At 47.3% G+C, this 19,744-nt stretch overlaps 8 protein-coding genes and 1 non-coding gene across 10 annotated transcripts; 4 read left to right on the top strand and 5 right to left on the bottom strand.

The window, feature by feature from the left end:
• Positions 1 to 732: 732 nt before the first annotated feature.
• TERG_07069 (uncharacterized protein) lies at positions 733 to 1,729 on the top strand (the record flags this gene model as incomplete). Its single annotated transcript, XM_003232171.1, has 2 exons — positions 733 to 1,195; positions 1,341 to 1,729. The coding sequence occupies 2 exons, from the start codon at positions 733 to 735 to the stop codon at positions 1,727 to 1,729; spliced, it is 852 nt and encodes a 283-aa protein (XP_003232219.1).
• A 1,659-nt stretch (positions 1,730 to 3,388) lies between these two features.
• TERG_07068 (uncharacterized protein) lies at positions 3,389 to 4,222 on the bottom strand (the record flags this gene model as incomplete). The annotated part of the gene is made up of 1 exon (XM_003232170.1): positions 3,389 to 4,222. The coding sequence occupies one exon, from the start codon at positions 4,220 to 4,222 to the stop codon at positions 3,389 to 3,391; it is 834 nt and encodes a 277-aa protein (XP_003232218.1).
• A 448-nt stretch (positions 4,223 to 4,670) lies between these two features.
• On the bottom strand, positions 4,671 to 6,587 carry TERG_07067 (uncharacterized protein; the record flags this gene model as incomplete). The annotated part of the gene is made up of 1 exon (XM_003232169.2): positions 4,671 to 6,587. The coding sequence occupies one exon, from the start codon at positions 6,585 to 6,587 to the stop codon at positions 4,671 to 4,673; it is 1,917 nt and encodes a 638-aa protein (XP_003232217.2).
• A 1,161-nt stretch (positions 6,588 to 7,748) lies between these two features.
• Positions 7,749 to 8,627, bottom strand: TERG_07066 (40S ribosomal protein S5; the record flags this gene model as incomplete). Its single annotated transcript, XM_003232168.1, has 3 exons — positions 7,749 to 8,066; positions 8,155 to 8,338; positions 8,491 to 8,627. The coding sequence occupies 3 exons, from the start codon at positions 8,625 to 8,627 to the stop codon at positions 7,749 to 7,751; spliced, it is 639 nt and encodes a 212-aa protein (XP_003232216.1).
• Positions 8,628 to 10,219: 1,592 nt separating this feature from the next.
• TERG_07065 (uncharacterized protein) lies at positions 10,220 to 11,828 on the top strand (the record flags this gene model as incomplete). Its single annotated transcript, XM_047748711.1, has 10 exons — positions 10,220 to 10,333; positions 10,392 to 10,432; positions 10,503 to 10,598; positions 10,659 to 10,700; positions 10,764 to 10,830; positions 10,893 to 10,925; positions 10,982 to 10,989; positions 11,051 to 11,260; positions 11,324 to 11,660; positions 11,742 to 11,828. 10 exons carry the CDS (start codon positions 10,220 to 10,222, stop codon positions 11,826 to 11,828), a joined length of 1,035 nt encoding a protein of 344 aa, XP_047604699.1.
• A 272-nt stretch (positions 11,829 to 12,100) lies between these two features.
• On the top strand, positions 12,101 to 13,353 carry TERG_07064 (uncharacterized protein). Of its 2 annotated transcripts, XM_047748710.1 has the most exons (3): positions 12,101 to 12,216; positions 12,295 to 12,489; positions 12,565 to 13,353. In XM_047748710.1, the coding sequence occupies exon 3, from the start codon at positions 13,013 to 13,015 to the stop codon at positions 13,340 to 13,342; it is 330 nt and encodes a 109-aa protein (XP_047604698.1). In that variant the 5' UTR covers positions 12,101 to 12,216; positions 12,295 to 12,489; positions 12,565 to 13,012; the 3' UTR covers positions 13,343 to 13,353. The 2 variants fall into 2 exon arrangements, with proteins under 2 accessions (XP_047604698.1, XP_047607131.1); XM_047750320.1 differs by having other exon boundaries at positions 12,195 to 12,216; positions 12,390 to 13,353.
• Positions 13,354 to 15,477: 2,124 nt separating this feature from the next.
• Positions 15,478 to 15,562, top strand: TERG_10562. Its single transcript has one exon. It is a non-coding gene; the product is annotated as a tRNA-His (tRNA).
• A 388-nt stretch (positions 15,563 to 15,950) lies between these two features.
• Positions 15,951 to 17,317, bottom strand: TERG_07063 (CMGC/SRPK protein kinase; the record flags this gene model as incomplete). The annotated part of the gene is made up of 2 exons (XM_003232165.1): positions 15,951 to 16,720; positions 16,777 to 17,317. The coding sequence occupies 2 exons, from the start codon at positions 17,315 to 17,317 to the stop codon at positions 15,951 to 15,953; spliced, it is 1,311 nt and encodes a 436-aa protein (XP_003232213.1).
• A 919-nt stretch (positions 17,318 to 18,236) lies between these two features.
• TERG_07062 (uncharacterized protein) lies at positions 18,237 to 19,631 on the bottom strand (the record flags this gene model as incomplete). The annotated part of the gene is made up of 1 exon (XM_003232164.2): positions 18,237 to 19,631. The coding sequence occupies one exon, from the start codon at positions 19,629 to 19,631 to the stop codon at positions 18,237 to 18,239; it is 1,395 nt and encodes a 464-aa protein (XP_003232212.2).
• Positions 19,632 to 19,744: the final 113 nt, after the last annotated feature.

The following is a 19,744-nucleotide window of genomic DNA, read 5'->3' as shown; positions in this document are numbered from 1 at the left end:
GTCTGCTTACTAATACTACAGTTTATTATATTTTCTTTCTTTATAAACCTTGAATTAAGGCATTTATACTTCTGAGCATTTCAGAACGGGAACTCACATATTCTGGAACGCCCAAGTATTGTTTTCATACTTGAGTTCATCTCCCGCAACCGTGATTGTGATGGGACAACAGCCTTAACACGGCCGCATATCCTGATACGTGGAGAAATGACGCTTTGCACACAATATCTAAATATCTCCTCGGGTCACAGCCCTGCTGTACCCTTATTCGGTGGCTACTACAGGTTAGAGAGTTGTGATACTCTCGTAGGCCGCAGGAGCGCGAATTACGGGGTGCAAGATCGAAAACTGGAGCACAGCCAACACGGCAGAAGAATCATGGCTACCTACCGACCATCCGCGTTCTTTAAAGCCAATTTGAAGTAAAGTATATCGGATCCACAGATCGGCTGGCTTTACTATTTCTCATGCCACAAAGCACAGCGGCACTAGACGGGCCTTTTACGTTACGTACTAACCGTTTAGAGCTGTCTGGCATTCTTTTCCTTACTTATATATAACGGCCGCTTTTATGTGGTAAACTCAAGGCTGAATGGATACTACAAGGGCATCAAATAGTGGTTATCCGAGGAGCCCTGAGGTATAAAAGGCCATGGCTCCCCTCTGCCATAGCCTTTGTTGACCTCTCGTTTGCGTTAACAAGTGCCTTTCGAGCACAATTCCGCTTCTAGCATGATATTCTACCGTCATTTTGCAGCGTTCGCTGCTATTGTCACATCTACTTCTGCTTCATGTTTGTATGGAACCAGTTTAGCACCACGTCGGGTCAATCATGATGGCACAGTCCCAGTCGCAACGTTCAACTATACTGGCGAAGGCGGTCCCTTACATTGGGTTGGACTCAATGCTACCGCCAACAGAGAGTGTGGGCATGGCCAAACACAGTCTCCTATCGTCATCAGCACTCAGATCATTCCGCAGGTACCCAAAGGTTCACTTACTATGAGCATTCCCAATGTCTTATCGGCAGACTTTGAAAACCTAGGATCCACTGTGGAGGTAATCGCCGGAGGAAAGCTGAAGGCCAACGGCAAAGACTACGAGCTGGCACAATTCCATTTCCATACTCCAAGCGAGCACCGAATTGACGAGGAGTACTCCCCAATGGAGGTTCACTTCGTGTTCCAAACTCCAGGTAAGTTCATTAAGTTTATCCAATATACACCTTAACCCTATTTCTCACCTCGAACATCTCCCCTGAACATCCGAGCCCCCCAGTCTATATATCCCCCCCTTTTATATATGTCCACCGGCTAACACGGATGTCATATGCTGTACAGAAAAATCGATTGCTGTGGTTGCGTTCTTCGTGGAGTTGTCCCCGTATGGCCGTTCTACTCCACTTCTGACTCAGGTGTTTGCGAATCTGCATCGGATCACAACCCCTGGCACAGTCACAAAGACAAGGCGACTTGATTTCTCAAAGCTCGTCAAGCTTTTTCATGCCCATGATATCTACACGTATACTGGATCGCTCACGACGCCTCCGTGCAGCGACAAGGTAGATTGGTACCTCAGTTCCGCTCCACTCACTATCAGTGTATCGTCATTCAACGCCCTCAAGAAGGTTGTCAAGTACAATGCTCGTTACACTCAAAACTCACCCGGTCTAAAAAACCTGATGGAAATCGCTGCGCTGGACGTGGGATGCCCCAGCAGCAGGACATAATCAGGCCATTAGGGGCGTGCCTTAACTTCAGCTTCAGGCGTACTCCGAGACGGGATGTACGGCCACGAATAGGATGCGGGCCGTCTCTGTTCGGGCTTGCAGGATTATACTCTACTGGACTCACATGCAATGTTTCGCTTACATTTTTGCTTCGCTGGCCTCTTTGCTTTAATGGCTCCGCGGATTCGACCTAGATATTTCTTATAATGTGCATAATTTTGTTTTTTATGTTTTCAACGATGCTTCCTTGCTCGTCTGTTTAGGGCGCTCTTAAATTAATATCTGCCCAGGGTCGAAGATGAATCAATTTACTCTAAATCCCCCATGAACAGCAAATTTCAACAACCCTCATTCCCGCAGCCGATATTACCTACCAGGCCGTACTCCGTATCATCCGTCCAAACCCATCGTTCGCGCGGAGGGAAACAAAACTATAACTATATTCACAAGATGCCACTTCGCCACCCTTGCTACGCCTATCCGCGGATTCGATAGTCTCTTCTTTGAAGCCAAACCTTCTTCCGAACCATCTCTCCGTGAACTTTTCCGGTCTCAAGGGGTGTTTTAACGAGTCAACACCCACCAGGATACGCATGATTCCCCTGTTTCAAACCAGCAGCTAGTCACAAATCTGCGTCCAAAAATGATAGGGGCTGGTACCGGCCAACGTGCCGAGGATACATCTAAGGATTAGTTACAGTAGTTGGTGATCATCACGACCATAGCGAGTTAACGCTGCCGAGCCGTCAAAAGCAAACGCCTCTTCGCCAAATATCTTGACTTCCAGCACGGCTTCGAGGCTGAAAAGCTTCGATAAAAATGTGATTGTCCGCTTTGTTAGCGTCGCACTCATGTTCACCCTGAGTCTGTCGAGTGGATGGAGGGCTGACTCGATTTCAAACAGGTCTTACTCCTATGTTTTGCCTCAGGGCTAGGCCTGCCTGCTCCCTCATGTCTAATCAGCGGCTACCCCAGTTTAGCGTCTGCAAGGCTGAGAAACATCGCTGGGAGCGGCCGAGAGACGACTGCAAAGAGAATGGATCACAGGGTGCTGCACAGCAACTCCATGCGTACCCCAGTTAACAGCACCACCTCGGTCTTCCATATCTGGTGGAGACGGAATGGAGGATATATCAGGACAGTTATGCGGTTAGTTGAAGATTGACAGGGCGTACCTGAAGTTTAAACGCTCTTCTGGCGGCTGCGGATATAAATGATAATACTATGGCCATGGAATGATCTCTGCTCTGCCGTCCAAGGACTATCGCGTGCTGCCGCCGAGATGCCCAGCAACGGAATTGCAGTCTAGGCGCAGGCCAAGTCGAATATCCTGCGTGGCTATTCGTGTAAAATCTCCGTAAACAGAATGCCATGCACGTCGATATAACATGGCTCGCACGTCCGGAAGCGATATTTTCATGTGTCAATGCATACCCAAATGCCCTGAGCTTGGAGATGTCTTGAATGCACAGATGGGAATCTTAAAGTCCTTCAACAATATTATTATAATACTAAAAAAAATTCACTGCATCCCTAACGCTGGCCTGCATGCCTTAAAGACGCAGGTTATTCATAAAATACATGCTGACAATAGTCAAGGCACATGGTGTAAAGAAAACAGCCCAGCTACGGCTGATAGAGAGCAACATTAAAAAGGGGTTAAATTCCGCCCATCCGGACCTCCCTTGCCTGCCGCAAATATTCTTCATCGACGTCTTCTCTCCTTTTCAGAAAATCGGCATCTTCAAAATCCCCGCCACCACCATTATTGAAATTGAATGCTAAGCCCCAGTTCTCCTGGGGTGATCTTCCCTTCAGTAGTGATGAGGAAGGAGAAGATGCCTTCGATCTTAAAGTTCGTTGTCTCCCACTCCTAGGCAATAGAATGGGTCGAGAATGTGAAGGGTGAATGCGTGAGGGAAATGAATACTGGCCATCGAAGTCCTCGTCATCTTCTTCAATCTCGAATCCACGTTTATACGAATTAGGTCTTGGAATAGACGAGGAGGATTCAAATGATTGCGTGGAATCCTGGCTGCTAAAGGGAAGAGATTCTTCGTCCAGTTGTCTTGCAGCTGTTATTGGCTCAGTCACAGCTGCTGAAGGCCGGGGAAACGATTGTACTCCATAATTCCCAACCTTGAACGCTCCGCTGAAGGGGATAAGTTCGGTATATGCAGGGGATATTGAGCTGTCTGTATACTGTTCGTCCCGGGGTGTAGTCTTGGATTGGTGACCGTTGGCCTTGGCTGTGAGTTTCGTTCGGTATCCTTCCGGCACGGCTTTTCGAACTCGCATGCCAACAGCCAGGAGAGACGACTGTATCGTGGGAGGTAGGCTTGGATGTGCCGAGTGTGTGGGCGCGTTGTAGTTGAAATGCGACGAGGGTTCGCTTTCTGCTTGCTGAGAGGTAGAAGGAGAAAAGTACTGCGTAATAGGGACCTGAAATCTTCGTTTCTTTGAGGAGGCAGATACGACAGTTCCTGGAGCCATGGCGCAGGGTGATGTGTCTTGGACTTCGAGTTGCAGGGTGGTCTATGCAGACTGGATATTTACCGCAACTCTAATTTTTGATAATAATCACTTCTGACAAGAGGAGCGGTAGCTGATATAACCGTTCAAATAGCAGTGATAGCAATGACGGGCAGTGGTGGCGGGAGAAGATGTCGACGATAGAAGAAAACCGCCGTCTGCGTCGCCTTTTGCAAAGTCGCAAAAGCCAGAGGTTGGGAGAAACTCTAAAAACGCGAGATGCGCTAAAGCCGCGGAGCGCGCTTCTTAGGCGCCAATTTAGCCTCTTCTGGAAGACGCGATTCTGGGACGTGTTGATAGACCATAGCTATTCCACTATATACGGAGTGAAGATTGAATAGATGAAGGCCGGAGAAAAGAGACGTCTTTATGTATTAACCAATCTATAGTAAATATGGCCAGAGGATGTCTATCCCTGGTTTCCTCGCTTCCCTCCCCTCTTGTTCCGCTCATGATGCGCTCTCAGCGTCGCCCGGGTCTCAACAAGGCTTCGCTTCCCCTTCGCCTTCGCCTTGCCCAGCGTCATCATGAAGTTCTTCTTCCTGGCCTTCTCCTTGTTCGTTGAGCTCTTGCCTAGCTTCTCCTTGGTTTCCTTTTTGCGAGCGAGCTTGCTCTTGAACTCAGAACGGTCAGTCTTGGTCTCGTTGACGTGCGCAATCTTCTCCTCTCTGGTCTGCTTCCCAGCCGAGAGAGCAGCAAGGCCTTCGATCTCTGCAGCAGTCAGAGGATCATCAGCATGTCGGTTCGCAGCAGCTTGCTGTAGCAACCTCTTGCGCTTGTTCTCAGGGAGCAAGGCGTTGACACTGGCAGCGGCCCGTAGTTCTGCAAGTTTGGCCAGGTCAGCAGGCGTCAGAATGCGGGTTGTTGCGAGACGTGATATCTTCTTTGCCTCAGACTCTTCTGTTTTTTTATCGTCGCCAGCTTTAGTAGCATCCTCGTCTGTTTTAGCCTTCTTGGCGGTTGGTTCATCGTCTTCAGAGTCACTGAACACAATATCAACATCACTTTGGACGTCAATCCACCCGCCAGAGTCGTCGCTATCATCCTCCTCCATATTCCATGCCGCCCAGTCATTTTCATTCTCCTCGTCTTCATCGGACTCCCCGTCAGATGGAAGGCCATTCTCCCTCCTGTTCTTTCTTCTTTCTTCCTCCTTCCACTTTTCAAGTAGCTCAAGGCCTTCAATTTCACCGATTTCCTCTTCTCCATATCGTTGTGACTTTCTCTCTCCAATCTTCAATCCCATAGCTGCGTCTTTGCCTCGATCTCTCCTCTTCAGCTTTTCTGCGCCAACTTCTCGGTATAAGCTCAAAAGACCCTTAGCTGCCATCATGACGCCCTTGTCCTTACTCTTCCTATACATCACAAGGTCTTGTAACAGGGTATCATTCATTGCCAGTGGCTGTCGAACACATATCTCTCTGATGGCATTGAGACCTGCTGATGCAACTTCCGCAGCAGAACCTTCAGAGACGAATTCGTTCGCAATCTTCTGGATCAAAGGTTCTAGGGTATCTGGAGGAACAAGCGAATGACATGATTGAGCGAGTGATGCCAGGAAAGACGTGACGGACGGCTGTTTTGGAGTAAGGTATTTCAGGAAGTAGGAGTATAGTTGGATGATGGTGAGTTTGTGTAAGCCAACTAGTCGAGAAACTAGCTGCAGCACCAATAGCCTCTGTTCAAGATTCAGTTTCGCTTTGGTGTTTTGTAGATGCTTCTGAAATAAGTTCTCTGCAAAGCCTTGGGGGTCATGTAGAAGGTGTAAGGCCGAGAAATTCAAGGGGTGAGGAGCGTTCTTTTTCTTCTCCTTCTTCTTCACCATTGCCTTCGCCTTTTCAATGGCTTTTGCCCTCTTCTTCGACCCCTTGTTGATGGTAGCTTGATGTTTGACCTTGCCAACGTCTATGACATCGTCATCACTGCTCTCATCCTCAAGTTCTTCTCTCTCTTTATCACCACCCAGGAAGAACCGGACACCACCAATGATAACCTTTTCATTATCAGCCAGTGCAGCTTCTTTCATGATTTCCACCGCCTTTGATTCGGTCCATATCTGGCGCTTCCATAGCTCGCGGGTAATCTTTACCGACCAGAGAGCCTTGCTTGAAGATCGGTCAGCAACGACCAGGTTGAACAGCACAGTTTGGATGGTTCTATTTAGTTTGTGATTCGTAGTCTTCGCATTAGCTGATCGTAAATCCGAAACTATCTTTTGAAATAGGAATGCTCGGAGTGTTTTGCTCGGTGTCGACACTAGAATCGGGAATAATGTCTGGAGAAGACTGTATATCAACGTAAGTATATTTCTAGGCAATCGAGACATGGGCTATATCCTTACGTCGAGGAGTCGATTATATCCTTCCGCTTTAATAGCACCAGGCTGCCCACAATTTTTTCCCGTAAATCGGGACTTAGCACTGCATGGTGAAGCGAAATCATCTCAATCAGCTCTTGCGGAAAACCCTTCGTTATTTCTGGATAGCATTCTGCAACATGCGCCACAAAATCAATCAGATCTATCAAGGATATTATTCCGGTGTCGGTAGCAGCTGAAGGAGCAGCCATGAATATCTCGCGGTGGTTTTCATATTGAAGGTGCTGGCTTCTGAAGTCTTCGACATAGGATCTGTTGCGCGAGAGAACTGGTTAGCGATGAATATTTGCTGACCGCAGATCCCAGTATATTGGATATATATAAAACTGTTTAGCAAGAGATGCAACGTACTTTGGGTCTCGTCGAATTTTGTACTGTAGATTTGTTCTGTTGGAGATGAAGAGTTAGCTGCCTGTATACGAAAGAAGCCTGTAGGATCAACCACGAAACGAGAGGGAACAGTATCACTAACAGGTCAGCATCGACCTTCTCCAATGCGCCTAACTTGCGCTTCCCCATTATGCTCCGATTAGTTAAACGAGGTGTTGGTCAGTTGGTGTTATTGAGAAATTTGAAGGCGCAAAAGATAAAAAGTTAAGTTACTATCTTATCAATTTTTCACGATACACTAACTTTTGGACTGCTTCAAGGTCCCAGACAGCCAAATTTTTCGTACACTCTAGGCTGTGCTAAGTAGCGCATACACCGAGAACGATGGTAACCGTGGTTTAATGGAAATGTAGCTGATCAAAGATTTTTTTACATTTAACGGTGAGGCAAGTTCAGATCAGCTGAGGCACGCATACTACAATCCCCTTGTGACCGTACAGATTCAATGAATTAATGAGTCGTTGTCGAGATGTAGATCATGATAGTTTGCATTGCGGCTAATTAGAAGAAAGGTCATCCATCTTGGACTTTTCTTGTTCCTTTTAACACCGTATGGTTCCCGTGGCCCAAATTTCACACACAAAATGAAGAGCCGAATCCATACAGAAGTAAAGGACAATTTCGTCCTCGCCTCACATACACACCCATGCGCAATACGTCAGGGAAAAAAAACGCAATAACCCCCAAATGGCAAATGTGTATTCCTTGCATTTTAATTTTTTATCGGTTACTCTTGGCGACACGCTCCAACTCGTCCTTCTTCTTGATAGCGTAAGAGTTTGAAGAGCCCTTGGCGGCGTTGATAAGCTCGTCAGCGAGACATTCAGAGATGGTCTTGATGTTGCGGAAAGAGGCTTCACGAGCACCGATGGTGATGAGAGCAATGGCCTGGTTGACACGGCGGAGAGGGGAGACATCAACAGCCTGACGACGGACGGTACCAGCGGAACCAATTCGGGTACTGTCTTCTCGGGGACCGCAGTTGGAGATGGCATCGACGGTGATCTGGATAGGGTTCTGGTCGGTCATGATGTGAATCTGGAATAAATCAACGTTAGCCGGTCGTTAATCTCGCTAAATCTGATACCTAGTAATATTTCCGAGCATTTAAGATAGTTTTACGTACGATCTCGAAGGCGTGAGCAACAATTCGGACGGCCATGACCTTCTTTCCGTTGTTTCGGCCGTTCATCATGAGCGAATTGGTGAGACGCTCAATGATGGGGCACTGGGCTTTCCGGAATCGCTTAGCAGCATATCGGCCAGCGGAGTGAGGAACGTAGACAGGTTGTCGGATCTGGATGTAATCGCTATATGCGCATGTCAGCTTCCAGTTGCGCTCAATTTGACAATCCTTCCCCTTATTCAATCCAATGCTTCGTATATGTTCCTCGTTCCGTTCCAGAGGGGAGGAACCAATCTCGCGCGGTGAAGGGCCTGCAAAGAAGACGGAAAGACGTACGTCAAAGAGATGTCTCGGACCTGAATGTCCTCATAGCTCCATTTGTTGAAGAGCTTGATGTTGCCCATCTCGGCGGTGACATCCTTGGGCAGCACATCGTAGGCGCCGGTTTCGACCTCAACTTCCCCGTCAGACATGTTGGAAGCCGTTTGACCGTGAGTCGACGAGTTGATATACGTGGACGCAAGGGCGTTTTGGTGGTGGTCGGCGATTTCGTCCAAGTCGTGCTGCTGGTTTCTTCTTCAAGCGAGAGAGGAAGAGACTTGAAGTTGAAGATTCAACTTTCGACTTTCGCTTAGCGACTTTTTTTTTCTTGTTGTTGTCTTTGTGGGTTGCGCTTTAGGGCTGAGCGCTGATTGGCCAGTAGACGTTCAGCTTAGTCATTGATAAACGAATCACGTGAATACGGGAATCCGTATTACTCATATATTACTCATCATACATTAGTCATCAACATATCCACGTGACTGTCATGGGCTCTTGGGACCCAAAATGGAAATTCACGACGACGACGAGGTGAAAGACGGCAATGAAGCAAACCAGAGACGACATCCAAAGGACAACGCAGCGCTGACATCTCGTCTATCAACTCCTCATTTTTGCGAAGAAAACACCCAGATCCTACCTTGGTTGCCCAACACACTACCCCGTCCGGAATAGCCAATTTGCGGGTTCCTGGCATGGGCGTGGAGCTCGCTGATGGACACCTCTAGAATATATAGAGAGATTTCGATGGAAGCAGGAATAAAAAATAAAATCCAACTCGACGGTGTCAATGCTTGGCCAGGAGGCGAGCTCGCTAATTGGCAGCAGAGAGAGTAATTGCTATTTACTTGGTTTCCCGTACTATGGAGTCGGCTACGCCCTTGATTTCACCCGCTGCGGGGCCATCTTCAAACGACCACATACAGCACCAATGTATGGAGTACGGAGTACAGATCCAACGGTTGCCATGCAGCAACATTTCACGAGTTCACACTTTTTTTCGAAGACAACAGGAGCAAAAGAGCCCAGACCAAAAAAGTTGTTGTTGGCTGAATTACCACTTGAAAAGAGATCGTCCCAAGCTTTCCCTCAGCAGCGCAATTCTCATTGGTGACCAGAGCTCAGACGGCTAGCACGAGCAAGCGGTTTTCTGACCTCTGTAGCGGCTTGTCTGTCCACTCACCGTTGTCGCGACCTCACCCTTGTTGAGAGTGTATATTGGCTCTCGGGCCTTGGCGAAGGCGAGCCCAATCACTCGCACGCTCACAGCTGGACACCATAACTAAGAGAAACCATTGTCAGGCCGCTTTCTTTTCTTTTATCGCCGGTAGTGGAACGGACTAGGCTGCCCTTCTAGTCTGCGCGAGAGCTATTTCTTCTCCATGCGCTCCTGGCGACACAACCTCTTTTTATCCCAACTTCAATCATCTGGCGGTCTGTGGCCAAGTTTTCGCGAACCATATGTAGTTCGTCTATCGTGTGGAACATGAAGCTCCCTGCTGGAATGTAAGTCACTTGCATGAGTTTCTGCATCAACCATGCTCTTCCTCTGCCTTACTCTCAGACTGAATGACTGATCACATTCGTCTTTCGCTTCTTGAGCGTTTATTTAAGCTCTCGATTTATACCTCGTGCCTAACTCTTTGAGATAATCTATTCTAACTCCGTCTATATAGATTACAAAAACAGGACTTATCGAGTTTTTCCTACCTGTTTATATATATATCATAATAAATCAGTGACAATGCCGTCCTCGCCGTCTGTTCATTCGAGTCCATCGAAATCTCATAGTCCTTCACAACGCCCATCACCTCCTCAAGAACTACCGGAGCCCGACAACCCGCACGGCAATCTGCTGGTATGCTCAGGAACATCCAAGGGCAAGGAAGAACAGGATGCTGATATCGTCCCACTAGGAAGTGGATGATGACCCCGATTCAGATTTTCCAGAAGAAGAGTAAGGAAAATCCTGATAATATAAGTATTGGCACGTTTATACTAATAATTCTGGTTCTTGTCAAATGTAGCAGCGCAAGCGATACAACGTCAATAAAAACGGACATTTGTGCTTATAGATTCGAGAACGGCAGAAGATACCACGCATATAAGGCTGGTGCCTATTGGTATGAGCTGTTAGCTGACCGCAGGATGTGGTACCTATTCTGATATGTTTTACTCGCAAGGGGACCCAACGATGATCGGCAAAACGAGCAACTCGATATCGCGTACGTCTGTGGGACCTCTTGTCACTATCAGCAAATTGATTTGCACGCTAACAAATCTCTTAGGCATCATATGTTTTCGCTTTTATTAAACGGCAGACTTCTCCTTGCGCCAATCGATGAAAATATACAAGTATATCTTCCCTGAAGACACAGCTTTGGGTGGCGCAATCGTATTAACTAACTATATTACAGACTGTCCTTGACCTTGGGACCGGCACGGGAATAGTATGTACTAGTTATCTCCTCTGTTTCTCATCTCACACTGACTTTTTTTTTAATAGTGGGCTATGTAAGCTCTTTCCAAATGAGTCGCAGCACCATATGAGCGACTGTCTAATAGGCGTATCCAGTGATTTTGCCGACGAATATCCTTCCGCTGAGGTTATCGGAACCGACCTATCGCCAATTCAGCCTGCCTTTGTCCCACCAAACCTCCGGTTTGAAATCGATGATGCGAGCGAAGATTGGACGTTTCCGGAGGACCACTTCGATTTGATACATATTCGCGCCCTTTATGGCGCGATATCAGACTGGCCAAAACTTTACTCTCAAGCTCTTAAGTACGATTTTAATTCATCGCAATATATGGATACTGTAACTGTGCAACTCTAACAGTTGTACAGGCATTTAAAACCTGGCGCATGGTTCGATCAGATCGAGATGTCAATAGAATTCAGATCAGACGACGGAACCGTTACTGACGATCATGTACTTGCAGTATGGTCGCGGACGTTCATTGAAGCTGGTGAAAGGATTGGCAAGACCTTCCGCATCGCTGATTTGGCCAAAAAATATATGGAAGATGCCGGCTTCGAAAATGTTGTGGAGACGAGGTTCAAACTCCCCGTAGGAGGCTGGGGGAAAGACAAACAGATCAAGCGACTCGGCCAGTGGAATCTTCTCCATTGCGAAGAGGGCATTGAAGGCTGGGCCATGGCCTTGCTTACCAGAGTCATGCAGGTAAGTCGTTGTCCAGATGTCTCCTTTTCCCCATCTGTCGCCCCGGGTGTCCAAAATTTTGACTTTCGCCATCTCCTCCAGTGGACTTATGAGGAGGTCCAAATATTTTTAGCTAAAATGCGGGCCGGGCTTCGCGACCCGAAGACCCATGCATACTTCTATGTGTAAGTTCGCTTCCCTGTTTGCCCCAAAACTCTTTTTTCCGGCCTCCCCTCCTATCTTGACCACGATACAGGAGGGATGCGTGGTGTTGCACCATCGTTGTCAGCGAACCAACGTGCTCACATTTCCACAGTGCCAGCGTCTACGGCCAAAAGCCCTACTCAGCGCGACCAACCGCTCTATAATCCTTCTTTAAAACATAAGGTTCGGCATGCTTTCCTCTTCTCAACCTGGAGGCCTTTTATCATGGGAGGACATCAACCGACGATCAGGTTATACTTTCAGCTACAAGTCCCACTTTTGAAGAGTTAAACTCTGCCTTCGAATCCCAGCGAGACTATCTGTACTTATTTTACAGAGTAAAGTCGTTTTTCACAATTGGGCATACTCAGCTGTACGTCATCTGTCATATTATTCGTGAATATAGCAGTAATTTCTTTCGCACAGACGGCTTATTGAAGAACATAAAAAGCCGGAACTTAGCCTGACATATACGCCCCTAACAGTGCACCAATCCCACAGACCATTAAAATAGCACCGAGGCTAACGAATACGGAGTGCTCACAGACGGCGATAAGCAGATCATGAGGAATCTATGACGTTTATCGAACCCGTCACCTTTTTCTAGATATCACCTTTTAGCCCGCATCCAAATTGAAGATGGAATGTATGGATCCGAAATACGATGTCAAAAATTTTTAAAGAATATCAAACCCCAGTGGTAATTGCTAACTTAGGCTAGTTAATACAAAACCTAAGGCGGCCAATTTCGACGGTTCATCTGTTCACCTGGCGCAAAAATGGCTGGATTGGCGTCTTGAGCGTATGGGCTTGGAATATCTCCCCGTTCCCTTCCCTAGCATGCCAGCCAACAAGTTTCGCTCCGCGGAAGGGTTGCATTTTCAACCCAAACCCGCTCGATCATACTTTCACCTTTCATATCCCACTGCCTTTTTAAGGTTCGATATCGTTACTTGTGACAGGATGGTTGGTTCTTGAAATGTATACGGAAGAGTATAAATTGCGGGCCAGTTTGACAATCTTAGTCTCGTCTTGATCCCTGGTTTATATAATACCTGATTTATATAATACTGCATATTTTAATGTTAATGTTTGCATCTGCTGTAATGACGGATCTCTCTGCAGTCGCTCAGAGACAGACAATATCGTAACGTCGTTGGAGTGAAACCATGGCTGGCTTCACTGGTTATTTACTGGATCCTTCCTCTCTCACAATCCTTGCCACCATAGCAGGATTGGGCATTATCATTTGGTATGCAGCAGTTGTTATATATCGAATCAATTTCCATCCATTGGCACATATTCCTGGCCCATTCCTTGCCCGAGCAACGCACTTATACTCTTTCTATTTCAATGGTATATTGGATGGGAAGCTATACCTTCAAATCGATAAGTTGCATGAAACATATGGTATGTTCCGTTGCTTGATTCGTTCCTGGTATATATACAAGTATGAAAGTCGAAACCGAGCTTACTGGAGTATTATTGAGGCCCTGTGATCCGGATAACTCCTGACGAAATCCATTTGAGCAACCCAGATAACTATGATAAAATATATCATGTCGGGACCCCATATAACAAGAGTGCCCCTTTTTACGATGCATTTGGCGTGGATAAGGCAACCTTCACGACCGCCGACAATAATATTCACCGAATGAAGCGAGCGGCCTTCAATCCGTTCTTCTCTCGAAAGCGTGTTCTTGAACTTGAGGGCATCGTTCAATCGAAGGCCAAAACACTAGTGAGGCGCATATCGACTGCTCTCAAGACTTGTGGGAGAATAGACCTCCATCACGGGTTTCGGGCAATCTCAATCGATGTCATTAGTGACTATGCCTTCGACAACTGCTACAACTTTCTGGAAAAAGATGACTTCGGTGCGCCGTTTTTCGATATGATCCGAGGTTTTGGCCCGATGTTTTGGTTTTTCCAGCAGTTCCCTTTTTTGCGGCCCATCTTGCTCGGAGTACCGCCATGGGTGGCCAAATTGACTAGTCCATCCTTGACGCGCATGTTGCAGTTCCATCAGGTAAGACTCTGCATGTATAAACGGCGTAACCACGACGCTGAAACCGTCTTTAGAGCAGCAGAGAACAGGTGGTCAGAGTGAAGCGTCAGGTGGAGGCTAACGAGAAGCCCGAGCGGACGACCATTTTCCACCAATTCTTGAACCCGGAGTTCATGAAAGAAATCCCGACAGTTGAACAGCTGAAGGACGAAGCATACATTGTTGTTGCTGCTGCTGCTGATACAACAGGTAATGCCATGACAACAGGACTGTACAATACCGTTTCATCACCGAGAATATACGCAGCAGTGACCGCCGAGCTGCGTGAGGCATTCCCTGATCCAAATGGCGATATCGACTTCGTCACCTTGGAGAAATTGCCGTATTTTGTTCGTCATCACCCATTGTTTTTTTCTTTCATTTTGTTTTCGTTCGAGCACACCGCTGACAGCAGGTACAATGAAATATAGACGGGTATAATCAAGGAAGCTTTGCGGTGAGTGTGAACGCTAGTTATATGCACCAAGACAGCGACTAACAGGGTATATCAGTTTATCATTTGGCGTTCCTGGACGTCTTCCCAGAGTGGTACCAGAATCCGGTGCCGAGTTTGATGGGTATAAAGTACCGGCCGGCGTAAGTACTCTGTCCCTAAACCCCAGCCCACCCCCATCTCTCCTTAAGGGCAAATGACAGCCAGTGCCCTGACTATTTATCTAGACAACTGTGGGCATGAGTTCATGGACCATGCATCGAAATCAAGATATTTTCCCTGACCCTGACAAATTCGATCCCTCGCGCTGGCTAGATTCGAAGGTCAGCGCCGAGCTTGAAAGGTATCTCGTGGCATTTAGCAAAGGATCCCGCGCCTGCGTTGGCATGCAGTAAGTTTTCCAAAGCCTCTGCGTACTCGTTTTCTTTCCTTCATGCGGCCCACTAGTCTATCTGCAGCGTCCCTCCCCGGCCAATTATATATAATGGCTGCCTGCGCTCCGTCTGTGTGCATGGTACATGGCTAACATTCCCGTTCCTTTTTTCTTCCTTGCACCCAAATTCCAGACTTGCTGCCTGTGAGCTTTATGTCACTCTCGGCAGCGTGTTGCGCAACTTTCCAGATTTGACCATCAAGCCGAAGACAAGGGAAGAGCTGCTGTATATGGACTACTTCTCATCCTATCACCCGGAAAAGTACAACAAGTTCTACTTCGAACTCCCGAGCAGCAAGGTAGAGGCATGATCGTTGCGCCTCTGTCCATTACTGCCTTGGCTACCACGACCTTTCCCCTCAGACACCCTGGTATTTGTGGCAATGTTGGCTTGAGATAGTCCTCCATCAATAACTCTTATATGGGAAATGGCAACGCAGCCCCGCGTCCGGGTCGCTCGTTTGCTGTTCTGGTTTCTTTTTCCTATGTCGTGTAACTGCTGCATTGTATATCAGTTTAGGGGCATCCCAATAATCAATCGTACTCATGCTGTCGAGTCAGTCCATGGGGCATGGTGATAATCCTTTTGTTGCCTAAGTACAACTCGAAAACGTCAACAAGCTGGCTATCTTTCTTCTCCGTATTCGTATCCGCTGCGCAAACCTCATGCTGAGGCGGCCGTGGCAATTGCAGCATCCCTGGTGTCGTAGTCTAATGGTCATGATAACTCGTTGTGGAACACAAGCAAAGCCGAGTTTGTCCCGGTTCGATTCCGGGCGATGCCACATCTTCAAGTAACTATGCCTGCCTGCCAGCCAGCCAGCCTTGGGGTGGACTGGCTCCAGTCTTTTTTTTTTTTTTTTTTTCTTCATTTTGTTGATGTCGAAGTATGCAGAATTTGCTGTGTTCTAAACAGACGGATTTTCGGTGATCTTTTAAGTTTTGTGGCTGCAGCAACTTTTTTTAGTTGCTTCCTTGGAATCTCTGGCGCAACGCTGCAATTGACCCCCATCTCATTTTGGTGGCTGCCATGTCAAGATGATCATTGAGTGGGTGCGAGGACCAATGAAGATGAAAAGTACATCGCCATTGCGCTGGATATTCACAAGTAGAATTGTTGGGGTACTAACTATTTACACCCATGGTAGAGCAAGGAAATTTTCTGTCTATCAGTCAGTTACCCAGACTTCGTTCAAAGTCAGGCAAGGCCCAATTAACCATCCATTCTGATTGTAGCACTTGCAATGCTGTCGGTCGTTCCTCGGGTCGGAATACAAGCATTTGGCGCATTAAACTGAGAAACGCAGTCGTTTCCTCTTCGCTGAATACACCATTTGGTTGTATCTTTCGTCGATATTTCTGAACTCCTTCCTCAAAAGCCTGGTCCAATGGAGGCCAAACTTCCCTGCCCTGTGTGGGTTTCCCATTCTCGTCGAAGTACTCATGTCGTTCATCCCATCGCTCCCACCACTCCACAGGCATGGGCCCAAGTACTTCGATGTGCTGCTTTGTCACACTATCTGGTGTTGCAAATTCACAGCTCCAGATAGCTTTCATACCTACTATCTCCCAAATGGCTACAGCCAACCCCCATATGTCAGCTGAGTATGACATTGGGGCATCCGGTTCAAAACGTGCCTCCGGAGGCCTTAGGTGTAGCGGTGTATGGCATTCTTTTCCCAAACGAGGTTCGGACGTAGGAGAATATGCTTCCCCAAAGTCGCTTAGCAGTACATGGGAATCATTTAGCGTAAAATCCTCAGCATACTTGCCGAAACTGATGGGAATCACTGCTTGTGCTGGGACATTAGGTGGAAGAGGGGCACCATCACTTCTGGTAATCGGTACAATCTCAGGCTTTCCGTATTCTTCATAAAATTGGTCGACTGAGAGATTGTCAAAACTGGACGGGAGTTTTGCTAGGACGTTTCGCAAGTGTATGTCTATAAATTGCTTGGAACGAGGCTATTCAATTGATGATCTCCTGATTGCTACATACCTCCGTGAACAAAACCTCGTGAGTGGATAGAGGCGACCGATAATGTAACTGCAGCGGACAATGCTCGCGCTACGTCAATATGGAATAAACGGCTATACGATGCCTCCCGGAGGTTGCATTGGGCAGGGGTCATTGCATAGCATGGATGCGTCCCATTCGGTCCATGTATCTTGAATTCATCAAGAGGTACAGGTATCGAGTCATGAGCGTAGTTTCTGAGTCTGGCTGATAAGCTGGATGATGTAGATTCCGAAGCTGAAGTCGAAAGTTCCCGGAGCACTCTTGTTTCGCGTGGAAGAGAGTCTGCAATCCCAACCTTGAGAGCAACATAGCGCTCTAACAAGCTGTCTTGAGCCAGCCAGATAGTTGCATAGCCCCCAAATCCCAGCTTATCCACAACCCTGTATCTATCATGAAGCACATCTCCGATCATGATGGGGTGATATCCCCCAGGTTGATATTTTCCGAGTGATTCTGCTCCATCAACCCAGTTGTATTCATTACGAGGAGCTTCTACATCCGTTTCACTGGCTGACGGCATCTTGAATGTTGATATAGAGAAAGTATGTCTCAAGCGAAAAGAGTTAAAGCGCAAAGAATGGCCAATACGCGCTGGGAGTATGGCACAAGATGAGACAGTCTTCGGTCGTAAGCTGAGTAGTGCGGATGCCATTGACTAACGATCGCAAATAGCATGCACAGAGTAACAGGAATAGCCCCTCACAGACACTCACTTTAGTAATGGCGAAACCCGGGTTTCAGAAGCGCTCTCCAAGATGCATGAATATTCTCTGCCTCGCATTTATGGAAAAAAGTGGAAGTTGGGGACAAAGTTCCGGGCGCTAATTAAGCATATAGCAACTGCCAGGGACTAGTTGGTTAGTGTTTCAACTAAACTTTAGACGTAACTATTGCCAATCCTCAAATTTAGTCTTATAGCCTTTCCATTGAACTCTTTCGGTGTCTCTACTTTGTAGCCACTGATTAGAAATAATCGACACTAGCCCACAGAAAGCGATGATAAAGCTGGAGTATAAGTAATTAATGTGTAGCGAGGTCTGTAGGTCTATAGCCAGTCCATCGACGATAGCTAGAGATGACTGTGTCATTTGATTGAATTTAGACATGATGCAAATTGCAATTCAAATTATATCCTTATTGCTACCTGTTTGTGTTAGTTGCTTTTTGGTATAACGAGGCCGCAAGTATTGACAGACAACTGAGTAACTGGTTATTGGTGGCCCCTTGGTGGCCATTAGAAACTATTTTGGGAGTTTCATAAAAGGAAGATATATTGACCCTATTTAACCAACAACGACCATATATATCCATGTATAAAGACATATAGCAGCTCTATTCTTCAGGTTATTTACAGTTGAAATCCCTCCAAACGGCAATAATTAACTTCGTTATTATCATATCTACACTACTGTTTAAGTGCCCTTAAAACATCCTAGCCATTAGTTGGCAGTGCAGTTAGGCAGGCCCTCCTGCCAGAACTTGTGAGCGTACTCGCGCAAGAAGCTCGATGATCCAAAGTCCTTGTAACTCTGGATATCGTCAGCAGAGTACTTGCCACCAAGCTTGTTAAGGGCTGGGATCACGTATTTGGCACCGATATAGTCTACAAAAGCGAGATCGACAACTGCCGGCATGGAGCCATTAGTAGGGAAGGAAGCGTTTGCCTGAATGTCAATGGGCACCTTGAAATACGGGATCTTGGAGTGTGGGGTGTCGTCTCCATCAAGGCCAAAATCATCAGATGTAACGTAGCCGGGATACAACATAGAGGAGTCGATTGTGCGGCGGGTGATGGGCTTGTAGGGCTGGGGAGCCTCGCGGCGCTTGAGCTGAACGAATTCTGGCGAAGGGTTGGCGCAGACCTCATCAGTGCCAAGCTGGGGGGGCATAGGATAGTATTCCTCGGAGCGTCTCTGGTAGGGTCCCTTGTTGAGGGCATCCAGGAGATCCTTAGCAATGGAGTACGGTACGTCAGGCAGATATTGGAACTGATTCTTGAAGGGATAGACGATGTATTCGTCGTCCTTAGTGAAGGGACCCTTGACGAGGTCGAATCGGACGCTGCCAGTGTTCAGGAGGAGCAATCTTGGTTTATCAGCGCGATCCTCCTTGACAACAACCTTGGCTAACATGTCGATAACAACCTGGTAGATGTTATTCTTAGCTTCAAAGGGAACACAGGACATGCAGTAGGTCTCAGGGACGCATCCTAAAACGGTAGAGGTGTTGAGCTGCTTGCGAGCATCAGTAATGTCGTGGGTAATCTTTAGACCCTTCTGAGTGTCAAATTGTCGATCCTGAGACTTAGAAGCATGGTAGGCAAAGGTCAAGCGGTTCCAGTCTAGATAACGGCGGGAATAGCGGAGGTCCAATCCCCTCTGTGGATGGTGGTCCGGTTGGGTAGAGGTAGTGGCATTTCCCTTGATGGCACGACGAGTTGGATTGGGAACGCCTCTTGGTTTCATGCTGCCTCTAAAGGTACGAGACTTGATTCCAGTCATGGATAGCCATCCGAGGGTCTCGCAGTATCTTCCGGATCCCAGAGCAGTAGAAGTCTCGTCATAGACAACGAAGTCTCGAATGTGGTTGTGTCCACCAAAAGCCTGAATTGGGACTCCAGGGCGGAGTTCTTGGATTTTCTGGCGCAGAGTGCGGAGAGTTGGGAATTTGTCATCACTGCGGGCAGGTGTATGGCCAAAGATGATGAAAAGGTCAACGGGTTTGGGTGTCTTGACGGCATCGATAAACCAGGATTCCTGGACAAGATCTGCAGCTTTGATGACCTTGGAGACGTTGGAGTTAAGAGTGAAATCGAAGAGGACACCAAAGGCCATGATATTGAGACCATGCTTGGTAGTAAAGTAGCGGTACTTGCTGCCAATGTATTCGTGCTTGCCGGTCTTCTTGTTGATGATCTGGACGTTACTGGTCACGTATCTCTCGCCGT

This window comes from Trichophyton rubrum (assembly GCF_000151425.1).
Source record: "Trichophyton rubrum CBS 118892 genomic scaffold supercont2.9, whole genome shotgun sequence".
Taxonomy (NCBI): Eukaryota; Fungi; Ascomycota; class Eurotiomycetes; order Onygenales; family Arthrodermataceae; genus Trichophyton; species Trichophyton rubrum.
Note: the sequence above shows the minus strand (reverse complement) of the source record. Positions and strands in the feature narration are given on the sequence as shown.